We start from the raw sequence: 24,340 nt of genomic DNA, 5'->3' as shown, positions 1-24,340 counted from the left end.
AAGTGAGCACAGCATTGTCGCTCTAACTCCAGGAGCCTCACAGTGAGCTACAATGTGGTCTACAGTGGATTCTCTTTTGTGGGCTCTACCGATCCTTGGGACCCAGCCCTTACCCTAATCCTGGCTCTGCTCCTCCTTACCCGAGAAAGCCTCAGCAAAGCTTGTCTCTCTAGTACTGCTGGCTTTGGGTGTCTCCTGCTCTCAGTGTTCAGGATGCATACTCTAAATGGGGGCCTCCGGGTAATTACTCAGTAACTGTACAGGTTTGGGGGATGTGACCTGCTCAGGATTCTGCTCTGCTTTCCAAACTCCACAGAAAAGGAGGTGGAGCTTTCCCCACCCGGGATGAGAGAAGGGGCACCGGTATCTGAAATGGCAGGTTCTTTACCCTGGGGTGACTTTTCAATTCACCTGCCTTCAATGGGAGCAGGAGATGCCCCTCGGACTGGCCTGTACCCATGTCAAAGGAAGGACAGGCATGGGTAGGTCTGGAAACATGTGGAGATTTCACATTCTGCGTGTTACCCATTCCCAGATGCCCTCTTGGCTCCCTGCTACTGCAAGGACTTGTCACTGCTGCGTGCTGCCATCCTACATACTCCCACAGCAATCCCCCCAGGCTCTCAAACTCTGGGGTGGGGGTTAGTGTGTCCAATATGCAGGCTGGGAGAGAGTGTCTGCGTCTCTCCTGCCTGGGGGCATCCCATGCTGCCCTCGTCTCTTATGCTTTTCTTACCTTTAAATGGGTTGTTTGTTTTCCTTGACTCCCCTGCCTGTCCTTCCTGCTTGGTGTCCTCAGGGCCTTCCGGGGTCCGACTGCTTTCCTCTGAGGGCTCCTCATATGCCTTGGGAACTTCGAGTGTTGCCATCTTTCTGGGGAGGGTTGGGGAGTGTCGGTCCATGGGAGGAGACAGAGTTGGGACAGGGGCTTGTAATAGAGCTGGGTTCTTCCTGGACTGTCGGGGAGGCACCGTGGGGCTGTCCCTCTTCAGATGCACTTGGCTCTCTGTGGCTGCAGCCTCTACCTCCTCAACCTGCTTGTTTTTAGGCAAGTATATCTTGCGTCGAGCCCCGGAGGCAAGCTCCTCTGGTGTGGCGCAAGGTAATGCTGCAACCAGGTCGCTGGAGTTCTCCTTCATGCTGCTTTCGAGATGCAGATCAGAAAGCCCATAGTCTGCCTGGCCTGTTCTGTCCAGGGGCACATTACCCACCACAATAGAAGGGACAGACAGCAGGGCTGACCCTTCTGGTTCATATGCCTCCCTGGCTGGCAGTGTCCTACATGCTAAAGGACTGATACCCAGAGCTTCTTTGCTGGTAACTAACTCTTGGTTAATCATTCCCGTGAGCCTTCTAGATGTTCTGGGGCTTAAATGCAAGCTCTCTGCACTTTGGAAGAGCTGGTTATTTTGCACCCTTTCTAAGATTTTCCTTGATGTGCTGGGGCTTAGCCCTGCAATGCCCACTTCCGGCAGTGCTTTCTCCTCCCCAGCAGGCTGCCTCCCCTCCTCTTCAGTCTCAGCGTCCTTCTTTGTGGGGCCCGCACTTTTATCTGGCTCGGACGAGGACATTTTTAAAAGCAGAAGTAAATAATTCTTCAAGGAGGACACTAGGTTTCTGTGCTGTACTTTGTGCTCCAGGGATACCTCCCCCTCCGGAGTTCTCTCTTCAGCCCGCGGAGTGAGTGGTGCCTCCGTTTTCAGTTCAGACCTACCTGTAGAGGTCATGCTGCTTCTCTCAGCTGCAGCTGCTGGCTCCTTGCCTAGAGTCACAGCTCTCTGCTCACTTTCCTCCCCACTCTTAGGAGCCAGCGACACAGGTGCCAGCTTGGCACTGCCCTCCTCAGCGGAGCTGACTGGAAACCGTTTGTGGTGAGGCATGGCAGCCAGCGTTGGTGCAGATTCATTTGTTTTCCTAGTCTCCATTTCTCTTTTCACGCCACCTGGCAGCTGGGCTGCCGATTGGTTCTCATCAGCAGGGGCTTCTTTGACTGGAAAAGAGGAAGCTGAGCCTGGTGCTTCCATAGACTCAGAGATCTCTGTGATGGAAATGGGACACAGCACTTCCTTACTCACTTGGGTGGAGACCGGAGCTGCCTGTTTAGGCACCCAAGACATCCCACCCACCACTCCGCCTGCTTGCTGTGAGGTCTCATGGGAGGGCTCCACAGGGCTCTCCTCTACCTCTGTGCAGGACAAGCTGTCCCCTAACCAGCTTCCAGCTGGCTCTGTTTCTGCAGTTAATGGCTGAACAATCTTCTCACCCTCCCCCATTCCACTCCAGCAGGCACCTGGTTTAAACAGGGCTTTGCCTCTAGGCTTACGACTTGCTTCCTTCAATGCTGACCCAGCTGTAGCTAGCTCCTCATTCTCCTTACTAGGAGTTGGTCTTTGCTGGGTCTCTTTGCCTGGGAAATTCAGGGAATGCCCTGCTCCCTCCTCTTTCCAAGGGGGATGTTCCTCCCAGCTGGGCTGTGTGAGACCAGAAGAACCAGCAGGAGGCCTCTGGGAACTCTCTTGGCTTATTTTCAGCATCCCTGTTCCTCGCGGCCTGGGGCTGGCTGGCTGTTCAGACTGCTCCATCTCTCTCTCCATGCAGATGGGCTTCCCTCTTGTGAGCTCCTTTAATTGTCTGGTTTGAAGATTACGGTCCTCCATTGGCTCCAACGCTGGATGTTTCAGGTCGCTGGTGGAGGACAACACCTGCTTCGCTGCCTCCTGAACCTAGGTAAAAAGGAAAACCATGATTATGTTACTGCCTGGATCCACTTGGCATTAACTTAGCACCTTTGGCCCATCTACACGCTACACTGCACAGGGTCTGGATACCATATTGGATCATGGTCTGGTCTTGCCTCTGTGGATAGGACCAAACAGTTAGGGCCTGATTATGAGAGGAGTTGAGGGACACTAGATGGGGAGGCCCTGAGTTACTACAGAGAATTTTTTCCCAGGTGTTTGGCTGGTGGGTCTTGCCCACATTCTCAGGGTCTAACTGACTACCATATTTGGGGTAGAGAAGGAATTTTCTCCTAGGTCAGATAGGCGGAGACCCTGGGGGTTTTTCACCTTCCTCTGCAGCGTGGGGCACAGATCACTTGCAGGTTTCAACTAGTGTAAATGGTGGATTCTCTGTAACTTTAAGTCTTTAAACCATGATTTGAGGATGTCATTAACTCAGCCAGAGGTTGGGGGTCTATTACAGGAGTGGGTGGGTGAAGTTCTGTGGCCTGCAATATGCAGGAGGTCAGACTAGATGGTCCCTTCTGACCTTAAAGTCGGAGTGCCCCATGCTTCCACTGATTGCAGTTGGACCTGTGGGGGTTCAACACCTCTGAAAAATCAGGCCCTCACTTGTAACTATGCTCCTGCCGTGCAAAGACCATGGCTACAACACAATTCTCTTCTCTACATGTTCTCAGATAGTGCTCAACACCATAGCATTGGAGCACCTTCCAGCAGTGCATTAAGCAACGTGACAAGCTTCTGTCATGTGTTGGGAGAACAAACAACATCTCCTCAGGACGAGATGTGTGTGCAGTTAAGTGTCTTGTTGGATTTTTTTAATGTTATTGTTTTAAATGCCCTTGCTCCTTTGTGCTTATGTTAGTGAAGGCAAGATCAAAGAAATGTGCCTGGCAGTTGGAGCCGAAGGTGGGGAGGTTTCTGATGGGGACTTCACTCCACAGTCTCGGACCAGCCGTTGAGGAAGTTGTCTCCTACACCAATGAGCTTTACTCTTATTGCAGAGTGCTCCGTGGGCTGGAGGAGCGGAGTCACTGACTGGAGTCTTCATGCCAGAACTTACCCTTTATGTTACGCAATTGTAACACGTCAAGAAATGGCACGCACAAAGTACATAAGCCTGGAGAAGCCCATTTCCCAGAAAGTGTGATATGTTATTGCTGACTGCAAATCCCAAAATGTAGATGCCAAGATGAAACAATGGGAGAATCACTCTCTCCCATCTCTCCCTTAGCAATTCGTAACATTCATGTGAAAAGGGCATGGGGATGCCAGAACAGATCAGAGCAGAGGTTCTTCTAACCCAGCGTCAGTCTCCAACAATGATCAGCGCCAGATGCTCCTTAGGAAGCTGCAGGACACCTCTCACCTGGCAAATATGGGATAATGTGCCCCCTTGTGAAGGTCTCATCCTAACCCCTAATAGTGAGAGATCAGTTTAAAGACTGAAGCAGGTGGTTTTATCTCCTTCCCAAAACTTTTTTAAACATCAACTATTATAACTAGATATTCCTGATATCCATATAAACACCCAGTCTCCCTCTGAATCTTGCTAAATTCTTGACCACTCTGACGTCCTGTTGCCAATGAGTTACATAGTCTAATTACATGTTGTGTAAACAAATATTTCCTTTTATCAGTATTGACTTTGCCAGCTTCCAATCTCTTCTGTCTTATTCTTGTGTTATGAGACAGGGAGAACTGAAGAAGTTTCCGATCTACCTTCCCTAGGCCAGTCATTATTTTATATACTTTTATCATGTCCCCTCTTAACTATCTCCTCTCCAAGGTAACAATCCCAGTCTTTTCTCTTTCTTTGTATGAGAATTTTTCTAGCCCCTAATCATTCTTGTCACCCTTCTCTGAACCCCTCTAGTTCTGCAATATCTTTCTAGAGATGGATGGCCAGTGCTGCCCACAGAATCCAGATGAGGCTACTCCATTGATTCACATAAAGGCATTAGTCTATTCCCTGTATCGTTCACCATCCCATTCTTTACGCAGCCTAACATTCAGTTTGCTTTTCTGAAGCTGCGCATGGAGTAGAGGTTTAACTGAGCTGTCTGCAACGATGCCCAGAGCTTTTTCCTGAGTTAACAATTTGTTCAGAACTCTGTAAGGTGTAGGAGTCATTCAAATCATTCCCTCCAATGTACACTACCTGGCATCCTCCCCTCTTCCCCGTGGGGCAGGTGCCAACCCCGGTCCTTCCATTTGGGCAAGATGAAGTTCGGGGTCACGGCAGCATCACTGCCGATGCGCCATGTGGCCATGAGATCCTCAGCGATTACCTCTCCCTCTCAGTGCCACATTAGCAGCGGGGTTTCGCATCCACAGCCATGTATTCTTGAGGGAAGAAGGTCACGGCTCAGAGTACAAGTTCCCCCTCCCCCACGCAAAGCAAGACTCTCACGGAGCCCGCCACTGCTCCATATCACCTAATATAGTCAAGTGACAAACAGCCTCCACTTCAGCCTTGGTGATGCAGAGACCATGTGATTCTGAGTGCTGAAACCTCTTGAAAAACCTGATAAACTGCTCATGTGGAATCTGACTGCAGGCAGAGAGGAGGCCCTTATACTCTCCATTAGCTGAACAGAAGTGCAAAGAGCTGTTTCCCTGAGTCTCCGCTGGCAAATCATCTGCCCTGCAGGGGACTGTTCCGAGTGCCCAAGAACCTCCAATACACTCACTCCTGGGCTTCCCCAAAGAGAGGGGGAGCTGAAATCAGAAAATCCCTAGGAAGCTGTTAATAAAGCATTTCCTGCAAAAAGGATCAGAGAGAACTGGCCTCTCCAGCAGTCATATTAACCCACAAACACTTTGCTACCATAGAAGGCCAGTTGCAGGCACTCACCCTACCCCATGTCCTCCAGCTCTCCCGGAAAAGGAGTGTTGAGTTTCGAAGGTTAGAACCCCAGGGAATGCAGAGCTAAGGTCCCTCATGCCCTCACTTTACAAGAGTGTTAGCTAACACCAGCAAGAAAAACACAAATGTTGGAGAACCAGGAAACAAAGAGCTAAGGTGACATTTCCCACACAACCTCAACTCTGCCCCTACATCCATGTCCAGTGGAATGGTACAGCAGGACTCTGATTCACACAGTTCAATGGGCAATCGGTGTAGCCAGTTCACCTCCACTGGCCATGGGGTACTTGCTACTGTTTCCAAGGCATCACCAAAGACACTCTGACCTGCCTCAAAAGAGGTTCATAATACAGAACAGGATTTCCCAATATTGTCTTTTCTGGAATTGCCACAGGAGTGTTCTCAAATTCCAAAAGGGAAGAAGTAGCAGGAAAGGTGACAGCATACAGCAACAAACTTTGTAACAGCATGAGCTGTGTAGAATGGGAGAGAATGAGGGATGGACAGTATATAATCACTCCTCCACTTGTGTATCCACATAGGGAAGAGCAGGTCTCAGTGTCACATGTAAGTTGGCAATCAAGAAGACTGATGGGTGTGCGGCTGTGGTTAGCCAAAGCAGTTCTGGCTGCCAGGGTGCAGGCTACACCACAGCTCCAACTGCTTTGAAAGTCTCTTCCGCTGGGCTGGGCTGTGACGGGCACACACTCAGGGAGAGCCGCTCCCACTGCTCGTGCTGCTGCAGCTATATGCTATTTTTAGTGTGCCAGCCTGATGAGAGCTAGTGCCGGCATGTTTCCTCCAGCTGGGAATCATACCCCCAGCTCCAAGTGCAGCCATGGCCATAAACAGTCAAAAAAGAGGAGCACGGAAACTAGAAGAGAAGAAATGTTACAACAAGAATGGCAGACAGGTACCCCCATCGCAAAATGATAGAGAACGTTCAGATTCCAAAGAGCAAACGCCTGGCAATGTGACCAGGTAACATCTAAACTATCTCCATCACGGCTGCCCTGTAGGCACAACACAACACCGCTAAGCAAAACCCAGGAGGACACCGGCTCTGTTTCTTGATATGATGGACAGTGGGGCATTCTACTTCTTTCAGCACACCAGAACTGACAGTGAAGAACTTGAGGAACAGCAAATACAGGATTCATGTGGTGAAATCACCTAAGCATCCCCCTGCAGAAGGAAGCCCTGGAGGCTCGGATGCAGTCACTAGGTTAGCTCGTAGCTATTCATTAGTCTGTGGTTATTTTTAGCTTGTGTGTTTTATTCTTCTTTGAACAAAAGAAAAATGGGGTGGGATGGAGAGATGTAACTGTGACCCCTGGAGACAATGGATACAAACCCTATCATGGGACAGGATACTAACCTTGTCAACCCAACCCGATCATGTGACGGGGACAAGGCAATGAAGTACAGTCTCTTTTCAGCTCCTCTCAGTCGGACTCTTATTACAATGGACACAATCTTTGAGGTGAGAGAGATGGCCTCAGCTTGGACTACTGGAGATGGGGCTGGAGAGGAATGAGTCAGTCATGGTCACGTAACAGAGGAAGAACTGGCAGGCTTGGCAAAGGCGTGGATGAGGGAGGAGACAACACATGTGACCCCAAATTGCAAGCTGGGGTGACCCAGAAGATGGTGAAGTTACAGAGTGATGGAGGGGTTTGGATGAGTGAAGAGGAGCTCAGTTTGACGTGCTGGCAGCAGACACCCCAGAGGAGAGTTCCTTGAGACAGGCAGACATGCAGGACAGTACAGACAGGGACAGTCAGGGTGTAGCAGTAGATGTAATCCATGAGAGAGGAGGAGATCATCCCATGGGTTGGTCTAGAGGGAGAAGATCTGGCAAACCTCATAGAATTTGCAACATCTCACAGAAAAGAGTTGCCGTGGATGAGCTTCAATGTACACCATCCTCCCAGAGCTTACTCATTTCACCACAGCATGACAATGTCAAGTCAAGACCTTGTACTGTGGACACCTTATTAGACCCACACTGTGAGGTCAGGTGATGGAGCACAAATTCCATTTAACTTCAGCTGATTAGAAAACTGAAGGTTGTCATAGGATTTTGTAAAGATGCTCCACAGCAAATATAATTAATGTCTGTTATCTGTACCATAGCAAGAGCACTTCCTATTTTACGGCATTTACACCATGGGCAGAATGAAGTAGTAGTTAAATCAGAACCAACTTCTCCTCTGATCTTTGGGTCAGAAGTAGATCAGGCTTTGTCTCCAGTTTTCCCACTACAGCCAACCTCTGCTCAGAGGGAATCTATTTGAGATGGCCCTGTCCAGACCAAGGGAAAGATTTTTTTGTTTTAAAACTCATGACAGTCAATTAACACATTCTAACCACAACCTAGTACCCAGTGTAGACAAGTTTAACACCTTTAGAAATGTCTTTGCTAGGCATAGCTCCAATAGTGTTAACTATGACCAGCTAATGTTTCAGACACGACCATCTTTGTCTACACTAGGTGCGAGACGGCATTTATCCACTTGTTCGTTAGGGAGCTGTAGTGGGGTGGTCACCCGCTCCAGCCTTAAAGGGCTTAAAACAGCCCAGGAGAGGGCTGTGGCTGGGAGCAAGCAGTTCCCAGGCTGATTGGGAGAAGCAGGCTCAGCTGTGGCCACGCCGCAATCAGGGTCAGCTGGCCCTTATGAGAGGGCAGTGGGCCAGGAGCAGAGTCTCTCTGCCTTTAGAGGGAGAAGAGCCTGGCTGCTGGGGAGTGTACCTGGGCACCTAAGGTGGAGCAGGGTCCGGGAGGGACACGGGGGCCAGCGGCAGCAAGACACCAGCCTGCAGAGGGTGCTCTGGAGGCTGGAAGAGCTAATTCCCTGAGAGACCAGCAGGAGGTGCCGCAGGGGTGAGTCCTGCCCCATGACAGGAGCATGTTTTCTAAGAGGATGCGTTTTCCAGTGTAGACAGAGCCCTAAGGATGGCAGCACATGACTGGTGCCAGAAACCCTCCTGCTCGGGAGCAAGCAGCACAAAGCCAAGTGGCAGGCGGCAAAGCTCAAGAGCAGTGTTGCTGCGGATTTTTGTGGCACGACAGGGATTAATGCAGCAGTTTGATGGTAAGAGAAGTGATATGGCCCATGGGGGCTGTGCAGTCAGCTTAAAGAAGGGTCCAGGGGACTGTACTGGGATAACTGCAGATGACTCCAGGATACAGAACCTCAATTCTTCTTCGAGTGCTTGTTCATGACAATTCCAATCAGGTATGTGCATGCGTGTACGTGCACGGCAGCCTGAAGATTTTTCCCCTATCAGCAGCAGTCGGGTTGGTCTGGGCACCCCCTGGAGTGGCATCATCATGGCGCTCAATATAGGCCCCTACCGAGCCGCTACCCCCATCAGTTCCTTCTTACCACCAGTGACGGTTAGCAGGAACTTCCCCTTGCTCTTGTCGTGACAAGCCCATTTGGCAGTCTGTATATAGTTCTCATTAGTTCCATAGCGTTAAGTAGTTAGTAAGTCCTTTATTTAGTTCTTAAGTTTCCTTTGGAGGGGCTTCCCCTCCAGTGCTATTCCGGCACTAGGGCATGCCGCGGTCTCCTGGCTTCAAAGCCTGTGAGGTCTGCAGCAAGTGTATGCCCAGAAGCAATCCTCACACTTCGTGTCTGAAGTGTTTGGGGGGAAAGCCATCAAAAGGATCGCTGTAGGATCTGCAGGAGGTTTCTCACCAGGATACTGAAAGATAGAAATCAGCGCCTGAAGATCCTTCCAATGGAAGAGGCACTCCAGCCCCAATGCGACCCCGGTGCCGAGTACCTCCTCCTCGGTACGCAGTGCCCCAGCACCGTCGGCACGGGGATTGGTGCCAAGTAATAACAAGGACTCTCAGCATCGTCATGGCTCCACTCGCAGCTCACATGCCGCAGGCAGGCACCGGTCTCAATCGCCAGTGCCACAGAAGAAGATGAGGCCAGAGAGGGGTCATTCTCCCCACCCCAGCTAGACCCAAGGAGCCAGCCATTGTGAGACCTGAGTAGGGCCACACTACTTCAGCCTTGCTGCCACAGACGGTCGCATCGACTCCTGCCCCCGTGGAAGGGCGGTCGAGTCTGAACCCTTCTCGCTCGCTGAGGCCGAGCTGACAACTACACCTCCTGTCGACCCCAGAGGTGTTTGAGGCAGCACGGGACCTGCTCCAGCTTACGGCACCATTCTCCCCGCCTAGACAGGAGAGGTCGTCAGCACCAGTCGCTCCCCGGCACCGTCAAGGGGAAGCCTGGTGGTCTTCATCCCTGGTGCACTGCTCCCCGGCACCAGAACAGGGTCAACACCCTCATCGGTCCCCGAGCCTGCAAGGCGGCCCCTCTGTGCCTTGAAATACCGCTCCTCCATGGTCCTCCTTTTTGGAGACCTCTGAGTCAGACTCCTATCGATCTCATAGGAGCAGAAGTAAACGGTCCAGGTCATCACGAGACCGGCAGCCTTACGCGGCACAGTGGCCCTTTTGGACTCCCTGGGCCCTTCACCAAGGCCAAGGGTTGCATTCCAGGGCAGCGGCAGTGGCCTCGGCTACTTTTGTACCGCCACCGGCACCGTCGGCATTAGCAGAATCAGGGGTAGCTCCATTGTTCCCTGACGTCACCATCCCAACTCCAACCCATCGTCTAGGCCAGCCCCAGCAGTTTCAGCGCCGACTCCTCAGCACTGACAGCTTCAACAACTTCAGCACCGGGAGCCTCGGCACTGACGTATACAGCTCTGGCACCGAGGGCCACAGCACCGTTCGCATCGGCTTCAGCCCAGGATCCCCAAGCACTGCAGGACTCCTTGGGTGTGGAGGGAAGAGAATAGCCACTCCTTGAGGGGTCTCTTCCTCTTCCTCTCCAGATGAAGCACTGGCAGGCACTTTGATAGCCCCAGCCCTGGAGGACAACAGGGTCCTACAGCAATTGCTGAGGAGGGTTGCCCAGGGCCTAGGCATTCAGGTGGAGGAGGTAGTGGAGGATGCAGATCCAACGGTGGATATCCTTGCCCCCTCCGGACCTGCTCATATTGCCCTACCCCCATAAAGACTATTGCCAACACCACCAAAACCGTGTGGCAGACCCCAGCTTTGTTGCCTCCTATGGCTAAGCACAATGAAAGATGCTATTTTGTGCTGTCCAGGGGCTACAAGCACTTGTATACCTGTCCTCCACCAAACTCCTTGATCATGGATACTGCTAACCAATGTGAGCACCTACCAAGGCCCCTTCCCAAAGAATCGGGAGGTGAAATGACTCGACCTTTTTAGGAGAAAGGTCTACTCCACTGGCGGCTTGCAGCTCCGCATTTCTAATCAGCAGGCCATTGTCAGCAGGTATTGCTACAATACATGCGGGGCAACGGCAAAGTTCATAGAGCTGCTGTCACAGGACTCCCATGCCGAATTCTCGGCCCTGGTGGAGGAGGGCAAGCTCATTTCCTGAGTTTCGTTGCAGGCCGCTCTGGGTGGGGCTGATGCGGCCACTCGAGTGATGTCTACTGGGATTGCCATGAGAAGGGTCTGCAGGCATCAAGTCTGCCATACGAGGTCCAGCAGACCATTCAGGATCTCCCCTTTGAGGGCGTGACTCTATTTTCTGAAAAGACAGATAAAAGACTACGTAGCCTAAAAGACTCACAAATCACTGGGCTTCCATATCCCCGCCACACAGTGGAGGCTTTTAGGCCACAACCTCCTCCGTGGTTCTACCAACAGCAGAACTGGCAGGATGGCTCACGGAGGAGAAACAGGAGCGGCAGGAAGAGGCCACACCTGTCCTCAGGCCAGGGCTCTAGTCCGTCCAAACCTTCATCTGGCCAGAAGCAGGCCTTTTGAAGGTGCAAAATAGGATGGCACACCAGCACTTGGACTGGATCCAACTTGCCTTACCTTCTGGTCGTGACTATGCCCTTTCTACCCTGCGTGGGTCCGTATCACATCAGACCGCTGGGTGCTCTGCATGGTAGAGAGGGGATACTCTCTCCAATTCTCTGCCGTCCACCCTTCCATCCGCCTTCCCCGACCCTCTTCAGGGACCCTTCTCACAAGCAAATCCTCATACAGAAGGTTCATTCACTCCTATCGCTAGGGGCAGTGGAAGAGGTTCCTCTGGAGCAGAAGGGCAATGGTTTCTATTCCTGGTATTTCCGGATACTGAAAGCCAAAGGCAGGCTCAGACCCATCCTAGACCTATGGGAGCTCAACAAGTTCATGAGGAAGCTGAAGTTCCGCATGGTCTCTTTGGCTTCCATCATCCCTTCCTTGGATCTAGGGGACTGGCATGCCGCCCTAGACTTGAAGGATGCATATTTTCATATAACCATTACACTGTCCCACAGAAGGTACCTCAGGTTTGTGGTGAGCAACAAACACTACCAGTTCACAGTCCTCCCGTTTGGCCTGTCAGCAGCGTCTCTTGTGTTTACCAAGTGCATGGCAGTTGTGGCCGCGTTCCTATGCATGCGTCAGGTACAGGTGTTCCCGTACCTTGACGACTGGCTAATCAAGGGCTGCTCCAGGGCTCAAGTGGAGGCACAAGTCAACTTCATAAGAATGATGTTCGATGAACTGGGCCTTAACTTGAACATGGGGAAATAAACTCTGTCTTCAGTTCAGCAGATAGAGTTCACAGGGGTGGTGCTGGACTCGACACAGGCCAGGGCATACCTCCTAGAAATGAGGTTTTGGGCCCTGGGCAACATCATTCAAAGTCTTAAAAAGTTTCCCACTACCACAGCAAGGAATTGCCTGAAACTTCCAGGACACATGGCCTCTTGTACCTATGTGGCGCAACATGCCAGGCTCAGATTCCAGCCTCTCCAATCGTGGCTAGCCTCAGTGTATTGGCCAGCTCGGGATAGTTTGGAAAGGGTTGTCACTCTGCCTCGCCTGGTCCTCAACTCCCTCCAGTGGTGGCTTGACCTGCAGGTACTGTGTGCAGGGATCCCCTTCACCGGTCCTCAGCCATCCCTCTCACTAGTGACAGACAGGTCAGCCTTGGGCTGGGGAGCAGATCTGGGAGACCTCAGGACACAAAGCCTCCGGTCTCAGGCGGAACTTGCTCTCCAAATCAATGTCAGAGAGCTGAGAGTGGTGCATCTGCTATGCCAGACTTGCATCTGATATGCCAGACTTTCTGAGCCCACTTGACAGGGAGATGTGTATCAGTCATGACAGACAACACCACAGTGATGTTCTATATCAACAAACGGGGGTGCATGCTCCTCTCCCCTGTGCCAGGAAGCCCTCATGCTGTGGGACTTTTGTGTAACTCATTCAATACACCTGCAAGCATCGTACCTCCCGGGAGCAAGAATGAATTGGCGGACCATCTCGGCAGGTCTTTTCATGGCCATGAGCGGTCCCTACACCTGGACATCATGAACTCCATCTTCCAACGGTGGGGTTTTCCCCAGATGGACCTGTTCGACACTTGACGCAACAGGAACTGCCAGCAGTTTTGCTCCTTCCTGAATCACAGCCCAGGCTCCATTGCAGACGCATTCCTCCTCCCATGGGGAGGCCGTCTCCTCTACACATTCCTGTCCTTCCCTCTCGTTCACAAGGTGCTCCTCAAGATACGCAGGAAAGAAGCTTCAGTGATACTGATAGCTCCAGCCTGGCCCCGCCGACACTGGTACACATCTTTCCTGGAAATATCTGTGGAAGCCCCAGTTACCTTGCTATTCCTCCTGGACTTAATAACTCAGTATCACGGCTGTCTCCAGCACCCAAATCTCGAGTTGTTGCACCTCACAGTGTGGAAGCTCCGTGGCTGAACCCCACAGAGTTCTCCTGCTCAGACCCGGTTAGAAAAGTCTTCCTGGGCAGTAGGAAACCCTCCACCAAGGCTACCTACCTTGACAAGTGGAAAAGATTCTCAATCTGGTCTCAGAGTAGCAGCCGTGTTAGTCTGTATTCGCAAAAAGAAAAGGAGTACTTGTGGCACCTTAGAGACATCAGCGCAGCATCACTCATTCCCGACACTTGCCCCTATACCAACCATACTGGACTGCCTTCTCAATCCCAAGCAGCAGTGACTGTCCATGTCATCAATAAGGGTTCACTTGGCCACCATCTCTGCCTTCCATCCAGGCTCAGAGGGCCGGTCAGTGTTTGCCAACCCTATGGTCAGCCATTTCCTGAAAGGTCTCGAGAGGCTATATCCGTACATCTGGCAACCGGCCCTAACCTGGGACCTCGATCTGGTCCTTTTCAAATTGATGGGTTCACCCTTTGAACTGCTGGCAACTTGTTCGCTGCTCTACCTGTCATACAAGGTGGAGTTTCTGGTAGCAATCACCTCAGCCAGGAGGGTGACTGAGATCAAGGCCCTAACATCAGAGCCACCTTACACCGTGTTCTATAAGGACAAGGTCCAGCTCAGGCCACATCCCGCTTTTCTCCCAAAGGTTGTCTCCCAGTTTCACATCAACCAGGACATCTTCCTCCCAGTGTTCTATCCTAAGCCACACTCGAGCGGCAGAGAGCAGAGGCTTCACTCATTGGACGTTCGCAGAGCACTAGCCTTTTACACTGAAAGAATGAAACTGTTTTGGCCATGGCAGACAGGATGAAGGGTCTTCCAGTCTCCTCCCAACAAATTTCCTCCTGGATCACATCCTGCATCCGTGAATGCTATAACCTGGCAGAGGTGCCTGCCCCTCTGCTCATTGCGCACTCCAGCAGGGCACAAGCTTCTTCAGCAGCATTCCTGGTGCAAGTCCCGACCCAGGAAATATGCAGAGTGGCAACGTGGTCCTCCATACATACTTTCACCACACATTATGTGATTACCAGCAGGCCAGAGACAATGCAGCCTTCGGTAGAATGGTGCTCCAGTCAGTGGAGAACTCCGACCCCACCTCCTGAACTTAGGCTTGGGAGTCACCTGATCGGAATTGACATGAACAAACACTTGAAGAAGAAAAAATGGTTACTCACCTCCTCATAATTGTTGTTCTTCGAGATGTGTTGTTCATGTCCATTCCAATACCCACCCTCCTACTCCTCTGTCGGAGTAGCTGGCAAGAAGGAACTGAGGGGGTGGTGGGTCGGTAGAGCCCTATATTGAGCGCCATGATGGCACCACTCCAGGGGGCGCCCAGACTGACCTGATGGATGCTGCTATGGGAAAAATCTTCCAGCTGCTGTGCACGCACGCATGCACCTGATTGGAATGGACATGAACAACACATCTCAAAGAACAACAGTTACGAGAAGGTGAGTAACCATTTTGGGGGTTTTTTTGGTAAAGCTTGTGTCCAGAAATGGATCTTGACCGGTTCCTTAACATTACAAGGCTGTGCTTCCGGCTACAGCTGCACATCTGCAAGGAAATCTAGAAGAGGAAGGCAGGTGCCAGCCTTGGGAAATGCTGGAACACCTGGCAGTTTCAACTTCCCATTACAGTCAGTGGATGTATTGCATTACCTGCCAAGTATGTGGTGTGAGTGACAGCTATGCTATGCTCTGTTCATTTGGCTATGCCCAGGCAGGAGTAACCTCCCCTCAGAAATACGGTACTCCTCTTTGCTGGTGTAGTAACAGTGTATAAGAAATGGTTTCAGAGAGCAGAAGCGGGTCACAGCTAGCTGGCCCAGGCCATCACAATGGTATACAGGTGGGAAGTTTGGGCTTTTTCCAACCTTCTGGGGGAACTGGAGCAGGAGACTGAATCCACATGCACCTGCCACTCTCTATTCTCCTGGCAGTGGGGCCTCAACTTGGTCTCTTTATTCATCTAGATCTGAACTGTAATGACCCCCCGGCACATTGATGTCATTGTTCAGATGTAAAATCCCAACCGTGCCCTGAAATCAGGATCACAGGATGTTGGGCCGTAAAACATGTTAATAAGGGAACACGTAACCTCCAGCCCAATACTGCATTTCATGGAAAACACTTCAGATTAAGTGACAAAAATAGACACGGACTGAAAGGAACTGGTGACAGTCAGGAACAGATGCAGTGCTCCGACTCAGCAGCCAGCACAACGACTCTTCAACAGCACTGTTCCAGCAGGGCAGATGGAGCCAACAAATGGCCATATCTACTGTATGTATGTTTTACCATAAACAAAATTCCACCCGCTGCCCAGTGAAGTTCACAAAGCCTACCTGGCATGTCTGTTTTTCGTTTACATAATGACTTACTAACTGTGCCACTTAGAAGCCAAGGCTCATTGCTAAGCTGAACAGATGTCATCATGCTCTCTGTTTGTCATACACATTCAGCATTCTCAGTTGCCATTTATAGCTAAGAGTGATCTGTGCTCACTGCTTAGCTGATCTGGAAACATTTGCCTGAGGTCACCCTCCCAAAAAAAAAAAAAATAGAACTTACATTACCTCACACGGCACTTTGAAGACCACCTGTTCTTCCAAGGAGCCCTGAAGCAAGATTCCTCCTGCCTCCTGTCTCAGCTGGGACAAATCCAGACACGGGGCCACTTGATTCACAGATGGGGTAGTATGCCGAAGGGGCTGCTCGGTGTTCACTTGTACAGAGTCCAGCAAGTCTGTTTCTTGGATGTTTTTGCCCGAGGAGATGCAAGAAGTCCCTGATGCATTTTCCATCAGGAGGGGGTGCTGCATTGCAGACCTTGGCTCCAGGGTCCTGCTAGGAGGCTCAACTCTCTTCTTATTCAAATCCCCAGGCGGTTCACTTTCCTTTTTGGTTACCTTTGTATCTATGGCCTCATTCTCCTCCAGTTCCTGTTCCACAGATTGGCCTTTCTGCTCCTCTCCTGCTACAGCCTCTACCAGGAACATCTCAGATGCTGGTGGAGGAGTATCTCTTTGCCTGTTAATGCTCACAGCCGGAAACTGCAGCTGAGCCCCATTCTCGGCTTCTTCTGGGGCTTGTGGCATCTTCTCTTCCATTACATGTTTTGCTCCACTCTCAAGATACATCTCTGTCAAGGAGAAGTAAGTGTCACCCCTGAAAGGCGGGGAGCATCGCTGAGGTTTGCCAGTTTCAGCATCCTCCTGACTGCTGGGTGTTCCAAGTTCTTTGACTTCTGGAACATCTCCCACCACCTGGCTCATTGCCGCTACTGATTGCATGCTCCCCAGCAGGGCGACGGAAGGGGCATTTCTTTGACTTTGAGAGAGATTTTGGCTCTCTCTCAGCCCATTTTCTTGACTTGAAACTTCCTGTTTTGCTGCCAACAGGGCAGCAGGCTCTTCCCCTTTCTTTTTCTTCTTTTTAGCAAAGGACTCTCTGGTGATGGGCTTGGTAGTTATTTCCTCCACCGTCTCATAGATGTATGTGAAAAAGCTATTTCCATTTTCCTCCCCGCTTTCTATAGAGGAGTCTCCATTGGTGGTCACCTCTGCATCCAGAGGCCTTGTTAGGAAGTTGTTTGAATATCCAGCAGTTGCATTTAAGGACGGCTCCTTGGGCTCAGCAACATCTTCCCATAATCTTGACTTAGGATCCCCAACATGCACCTTTGCTACATCTTCCTTCTCCCATAGAGAGGCACCTGAACGCAGATTCAGATCCCCAGTCAGCCGGCGCTTTCGCTGGAATCTCTCAGGGCTTGTCCTCCTCAGCTTCTCCACCTCCATGTTTTCTTTCCCTCGTTTTCGGCTCTGCTCTATTTCATGCAACTTGGCTTCTGCCTTTCGCTTGAGTTTGGCAAACCACCTCTGATGTATTTTATACTCCGTCATGGTTCCCACTTCCAGGACACCGGAACAGGACACGATGCCTTTGGTATTCCTAGCAGAGGCCTGGTAAATGGCCGCATCATCCTCTCTGCATCTGGTGACCAAAAACAACATAGTGAGACACACCTGTCCCTCTCAAGGCACTTTCCAGACACGCGTGAACACACCCACACACACGTCAGTGAGAACAGTTCAGAAGAAGAGTCCTTTTTACAGCTGGTCAAAGAGTAGCCACCTGGTACAACATTCAGGAAACGGGGGATATTTTGGTATCACCATTATTTTCAAGTCTGTTCACCGTATGACGTCACAAATACTAAAGGGCTCACATCAGGTAGAGTCTAACTGAAACCCAAGTGTTTGTGAAACTGCCATGAATTTGTCAAGGTAAAAAGACTAAGAAAAATCCATACTCAGAAGTGGTGACTGTTTGACTGAGTTATGCTCAAACTTTGAGCTTTCCTGGCCAGATGAGGAATTCCCTATAGCTCTTAGCCACAGCTGACTGAAGGGTGCTGCCAAAGCAAGGGTACTAAGAGGCAGTGAGATTCACCAGCTCCAGTGGTGCAGCCATGCACTCCCCCTTCTTGTGCCACAGACACAGGCGAATGCACAGGGGTGAAGCCATAGTTGCTCAGATGCCCAGCTGGGTCTGGAGCACTACAATCAGTGCCAGCCTGCTTTCCCCACACCCAGTGCTCCCAGAGCACTAGCAACAAGAGGATGGATGGCTGCTCCTGGAGCAGGTGCCTTGGCAAGAGACTCCCTAACATATGCAAGGCAGCCACAATATGATCCTCAGTTTCCACATGCAGGAGGCATAAGCTGAAATATTGGCATTGGCCTAAACTGGAGAGGACTGTGGTGAAGAAGGAACGGATGGCACCAAGAACTCCATTGATTCCACCCTGATCAAGTGAATCCCCATGCAGGATTCTTCTCTCAGGCTCTGACGTGCTCCTTGAATTTCCTTCTCCAGCTTTCCCTTTTGCCACAGGAAACCAGTCTAATGAGATCACTCCCCCAACTCCACCTCACCTCACATGCCTATGCCCAGTAGTTGTTTGAAACCTACCTTGACTGGTTGTAACAAGTGGGGCTTAGCAGGACAAACCCATTTATGAATCTCGCTGCGGGAAAGTGGATAAAAGTTCATAAAAGGTTCCAGTCACCTATAGCAACCGAATGGCCTCCTGATGTATCAAGGACTTTTCCAATCATGTCTGGTAAACCAGAGGAGGGTGGGACTGGAAATCAATGAGTCAAACTTAGTGCATTGGAAATAAGGATTTAACAGAAGGGTAAAATAATGAAGAGATGGGCTATTCTACCCATCACTCCCTTTGTGGGAGGGGTTCTTAAAAGTTAATTAGCTGGACAGCTGAGAGATGGGTGAACAGGAAAGGAGTGAGCTTCACCATCATGGCTGCCACCCTCACCATCTCCTGGGATCCACCATGACACTGTTGGGCTTTTGTCAGCCTGATCATGACAGATGTCTTCAACAGACTGGGCCAGAAGGATCCGGCTGGACCAGCTAAATCAGGGGTGGGCAAACTATGGACCAGGGGCTGCATCCGACCCTCCAGATGTTTTAATCTGGCCCTCGAGCTGCTGGGGAGCAGCGGCGCTCCAGCTGGGGAGCAGGGTTGGGGGCATGTCCCCCCTCCGGCTCCTAAGTGTAGGGGCAGCCAAGAGGCTCCGTACGCTGCTCCTACCCCAAGTGCCGCCCCCACAGCTCCCATTGTCCGGGAACTGTGGTGAATGGGAGCTGCAGGGGCAATGCCCGCGGACAGGGCAGCCCTCAGAGATGCCTGGCTGTGCCTCTGTATAGGAGCCGGAGGGGTGAGATGTCACTGCTTCTGGGAGCTGCTTGAGGTAAGCGCCGCCTGAAGCCTGCACCCCTACCCCCTCCTGCATCCCAATCCCCTTCCCCAGCCCTGATCCCACTCCAGCCCTCCGAATCCCTCGGTCCCAGCCCGGAGCACCCTCCTGCACCCCCAACCCCTCATCGCCAGTTCCACCCCAGAGCCCGCATCCCCAGCCAGAGCCCTCCCCCCCCGCACCTCAACCCCCTGCCCCAGCCCCTTCCTGCACCCTGAACTCATTTCTGGCCCCACCCCAGAGCCTGCACCTCCTCCTGCACCCCAACCCCCAATTTCGTGAGCATTCATGGCCTGCCATACAATTTCCATACCCAGATGTGGCCCTTGGGCCAAAAAATTTGCCCACCCCTGAGCTAAATCCTGAACACTGCCTGGTTCCTGCCAACACCCCTTCCTTTGGGTCTCCTTTTCCTTCCCCACTTTATTTCTTATCCCTCCTATCCCTGTCCTTTTGCCTTCTGTCTAACGAGAGTCTAGCTCAGCCAGCCAAGACTATACAAGTTTTAACACTGCTGTGAGTCTATGGCAGAGAGACAATGCCCTATACCAGAAGTTTTCACCTTGGGGGTGTGGGTGTCAGACTTTCTAGATGCGTGCGGTGAGCCAGGCCTGTTTAAGAGCACAGGTCCACAGGGTCACAACACCACTCAAAGTTGGCCCGTCTGTCCCTCTGTTGTGATGGGGGGCAGCATAGGTAACGGTGGCTAGGGCTGGAGGTTGCTCAGCTCCCCCAAATCTAAGCCACCCCGTTGCCCACATGCACGGCCCAGCTCGGCAGGTGACGCCCACCTCCGGCAGTGCCCGGGCCAGCGCAGTGCTAAGCTGCCCAGCAGCAGGATGAGCAGGGGGAGTCCCCAGAGCCGGGCATCCCCAGGAGCCCCGTACAGTGCTGTGGGCAGAGTCCATCCAGAGCCCAGCAAACCAGTCCCATTCTTGTTGTGGCAGTGGTGAGTCCATCCCTTGCAAGTGCCTGCAAGCACAGTGGGAGGAGAGAAGAGGACACGGGGAATGAGCTGTGGAGGAGGGAGCCAGCCAGAGGTAACTGTGGCCACCAGCACCACCACACAGCTTCCTGCACTCCCAGTCCCTCCACCCCCACAACATCACCCACAGCCCCCAAACCTGTCCCTCTCACAGCTCCCATCCAATCCACAAATAAACCTCCAGCCCCCGCTTAAACCCAATTAAAAAATAATGCCAAGGTGGGAGTGGAATTCAAAAAAATGATTGTGAACCCCTGCTCGAAACAGGCAGATGCTGGTACAATTTTGCCGGGTCTCGGAGTGGCTGATCAGACTGTGTGCTGGGCCGGTGTTTCTCCACCAGTGAGATTACAAGTACAAGCCAGCCCTACAGACAAAAGCTGCGTTCTCTCTTTTTGTGTTCTTTTCTCTCCTCTTTCGTGTGTTTGTAGTGATTGGTCTTCTAGGAGGTAAGACCAGACTTCAACCACAACAGCTACGACAGCTCCAGCCATTTCAACAAACAACTTCTCTTCCCCCACCCCACACAAAGGGCAGTTATTACCATCTTTAACACCATCGACAGGGATCGGTGTCCTAAAACCCCTCTACAGCTAAAGGGAATAAGGAATATCATTATAATGAAAGCCCTACTTGATACTTTACCTTTCAAATTTATCTCACTGTTCCCCCCCCCTTCCCCCCCCATTTCTTTAATAACAGATTGAAAAGATTTGTAACAGGCTAAGCAGGTGGAGGTCTCTGTATTCCATAACCCTGAGCCTTGTTTAATTGTTTAATGTTGTACAGTGAAAGGAATGTGTGAACACCTCTGACTCTCTGGGCCCATATATTCCATCAAGATTAACACAACAGACGCTACTACGCCATCTCTCTGCCATCACAGCTCTAGGGCTCCTCTCAGACAGAGATCCATAAGGCTTCTTGCTTCTGTGAGACGAAACGGTTACTTACTGTGATTGTGGTTCATCGAGACGTGACGCAGACATGTTTCTACTTAGCTCTGTGCACGCCCAGCATGCTGGAGCCAGAGAATTTTGCCTAGCGGTACTTGTAGGAGATGGTGCTCACGCCTCATGGCCATAGACTCTCCCCTGGCTATATGGGGCAGTGCCACTCTGACGCCACTTGGTTCTTTCTCACTGAACGCCCAGAGATGAGACTCCGATGTCTTTGTCTTCGAGCAGATGCAGCCATGTATTCCATGTAGGTGGCTCACAAGCCGTACCCCCCCACACACACACCCACACCCCTGGAGGTGGGACTCGATCTGCACAAGAACTGCAGGACCACTCTATGAAAACTTGCATCTGCCCTGGAAGTTGCGGTGATGGTGTAATGGTTCGTAAATGTGTGGACCCCCACGTGGCCACCCTGCAACATGTCCAGGACTGGGACGTCACATAGGAACACTATTGCTGTTGCTTGTGCTCACAGAATGAGCTCACACCTGCTGAGGGAGCGTAGCCAAAGCTATTTCATATGCAGGCTTAATACAGGATGTAATCCATTTAGAGATCATCTGCGAAGAGACGTCCTGTCCCTTCATATGATCTGCATATGGCACAAACAGATGAGGCGAAGCACAAAACAGTTTAGTCTTGTCCAGATAAACCGCCAGACATTGCCTGACATCTAACATATGGAGACACTTCTCCTCCAGAGATGAATGTGGCTTAAGGGGAAAAAAAGGCACCAGTAAACATACCACCTGGTTCAAATGAAATTGAGAAACCATGTTAGGCAACATTTTGGGTGTGGTCATAAAGTCACTTTGTCCTTGGAGAATTGTGTTTTAGGAGGCTCTGCCATCAGAGCCTGAAACTCTCAACTCCCCAAGCAGATGTTATCACTACCAGGACTGCGCCCTTCTGATCGAAAGGAGAAAGGGACAAGATGCCTGGGACTCGAACAGAGGTCCCATCAAAGCCACTCGGACTGTGTTAAGATCCCACAAAGAGACCGGCTCTCAGTCTGGAAGACGGAGACCAAGAAGACCTTTTAAGAATCTTGCTACTATGGCATTGGAGAAGACTGATCTTCCCTGAATGCGGGGGGGGGGGAATGAAACACTGATATCGCCACCAGGCGAACCCTCAATGAACTAAGCGCAAGCCCAGATGACTGATGGTGCAGCAGATACTCCAAGATGTCCCAGACAGAAGCCTCCAAATATTGCTCTTCCTCCTCACTCAGCAGCCACACCTGGAGATGCAGAGAGCTGAGTGAGGAAGGCAAGGTGCGATCATGATTCTGAGCGAGTAGGGAGGGAGAGGAAGCAGTATGGGAGGCTGAATGGACCACTCAAGAAGGTAGGAGAATCAGCAGGGCCTCAGCGATGCCTGGGCAACGAGAATGAGCTTGGCCCAATCTGTCTTCAACTTGAGGATGACCTGTGGGATGACTGGGGGAAAAGTGTACAGGAGAGCTGACTGCCAACTGAAAGTGTCAGACAAGAAGCCCGGTCTGAGGCCCCCTCAAGAGCAGAACAGATTGCATTTCCTGTTGTCCCTCATAGCAAATGGGTCGATCACTGGGATTCTCCCAGCTGCGAAGATGACCTGGAGGATGTTTGTCTTCAGAGACCATTTGTGACTCAGGAAAAAATTCCTGCTAAGATGGTCCATGAGATGATTCTCGACCCCTGGCAAATGGTCGGCTACCAGAGTAATGTTCTCCTCGATGCAGAACGGCCATAACCTGATCACCTCTAGGTAGAGCATCCCGGAGCAAGCTCCCTCTTGGTTGTTCACATAATACATCATCATGGTATTATTGGCAAGTAGTGAACCACTCCCTGATATGGTCCACAAAAGCGTGACACTCATTGTAGATGGTCCAAAGCTCCAGCATGTTGATATGCAGTAAGGACTCCTACTCTGACCACAGACCTTGGACCCAGGTGTGCTCCCCAACCCATCAGGGAGGTGCCAGTGACAAAAGACCTGGCTGGCAAGGGCTGGATTATCTGGATGCATCCATCACTGCCAGGAAACCAGGATGAGTTGAGGAAGATGGACCAATCTGTCCAAGGGGTGAAGAGTCAGACAATAAACTGTCCAGAGCAACATTTGAAGAGGGTGAAGGTGCAACCTTACAAACTGGACCACCTGCACAAAAGCAGACATGTGATCCAAGAGTCTCTGGCATACACAAATGGTTGTGGTAGGCTGAGACTGCAGACTGAAGCAAAGGTGGCAAACCTCCTGAAAACAATCAATCAGCAGAAATGCTCTCAAACTCACAGAATCGGTTAGGACCCCAATTAACTCGATTTTCTGAGTGGGAGCCAAAGCTGACTTCTCAGTATTTAGGCCAAGACTCAGACGGTCGAGCAAGCACAATGTAGTGTCGATATGAGCAAGAATTTCCTCTCTGGACCTATCCCACAGTAACCAGTTCTCCAAATACGGGAAGATGTGGATTCCTTTCTTTCTAAGATAAGCCATCATGACGACCTTGCATTTGGAAAAAACCCAGGGGGCAGAAGAGAGGCCGAATAGAAGCACCGTGTACTGAAAATGATGCTCTGCCAGGACAAACCGAAGGAACTTTCTGTGACCCAGCAAAATCGCCACATGACAATAGATATGCTAAAGGTCCAGAGCAGCAAGCCAGTCGTTTGTCGACTATTCTCTCCGCGTTGTCTCAAAAGTGACCATTCAGAACCTCATGTATCTCATAGATTTGTTAAGGCCACAAAGACTGAGAATGGGCTTACCCCTTCCTTGGATTTGGGCACCAGAAAGTACCAGAAGTAGAAACTATGACCCTGATGTTCTGGCAGAACCTCCTCCACCGCTCCTAAAGCCAGCAGAAAATGGACTTGATCAAGGAGCAGTATCTCGTGAGAGGGGTCCTTGAAGAGCAGGGGGGAGGGTGACCTCCGATCTGATGAGAGCCTAGGTGCCAAACCAGCACTCATGGCCCGTTCGAGCAGGTGCCGCTTCAGACGAAGATCCCTCGCCACTTGAGTCCATTTGGAGAATAATCTGCAAATCAAACCTTGCTCCTTGATATGGGCCTTGCCTTAATACAGCAAACACGGCGTGTGGTGATGGTTGCTGGGGATCACTCTGCCACAAGACGGACAATGTTTGAAGCCTAGGGAGGATATCACCAGGGAAACACAAACTACAGCTAACTAACACTAACTAACTATAAAAACTAGAAAAGTCACTA

The 24,340-nt window shown here is 51.2% G+C and overlaps 1 protein-coding gene across 1 annotated transcript in view; it reads right to left on the bottom strand.

Moving 5' to 3' along the window:
• The window catches only part of ALPK3 (alpha kinase 3), an 88,696-nt gene that overhangs the window by 15,558 nt on the left and 48,798 nt on the right, over positions 1–24,340 (bottom strand). The window contains exons 4-5 of the mRNA XM_073363255.2: positions 15,964–17,383; positions 737–2,723 (exon numbers count right to left, since the gene is read on the bottom strand). Coding sequence (XP_073219356.2) covers positions 737–2,723; positions 15,964–17,383 — 3,407 coding nt within the window. The remainder of the gene's footprint in view (positions 1–736; positions 2,724–15,963; positions 17,384–24,340) is intronic.

Source organism: Lepidochelys kempii, chromosome 10 (genome assembly GCF_965140285.1).
Source record: "Lepidochelys kempii isolate rLepKem1 chromosome 10, rLepKem1.hap1, whole genome shotgun sequence".
In the NCBI taxonomy this organism is placed as follows: domain Eukaryota; kingdom Metazoa; phylum Chordata; order Testudines; family Cheloniidae; genus Lepidochelys; species Lepidochelys kempii.
The sequence above is the reverse complement of the archived record's forward strand: the minus strand, read 5'-3'. Positions and strand labels throughout refer to the sequence as shown.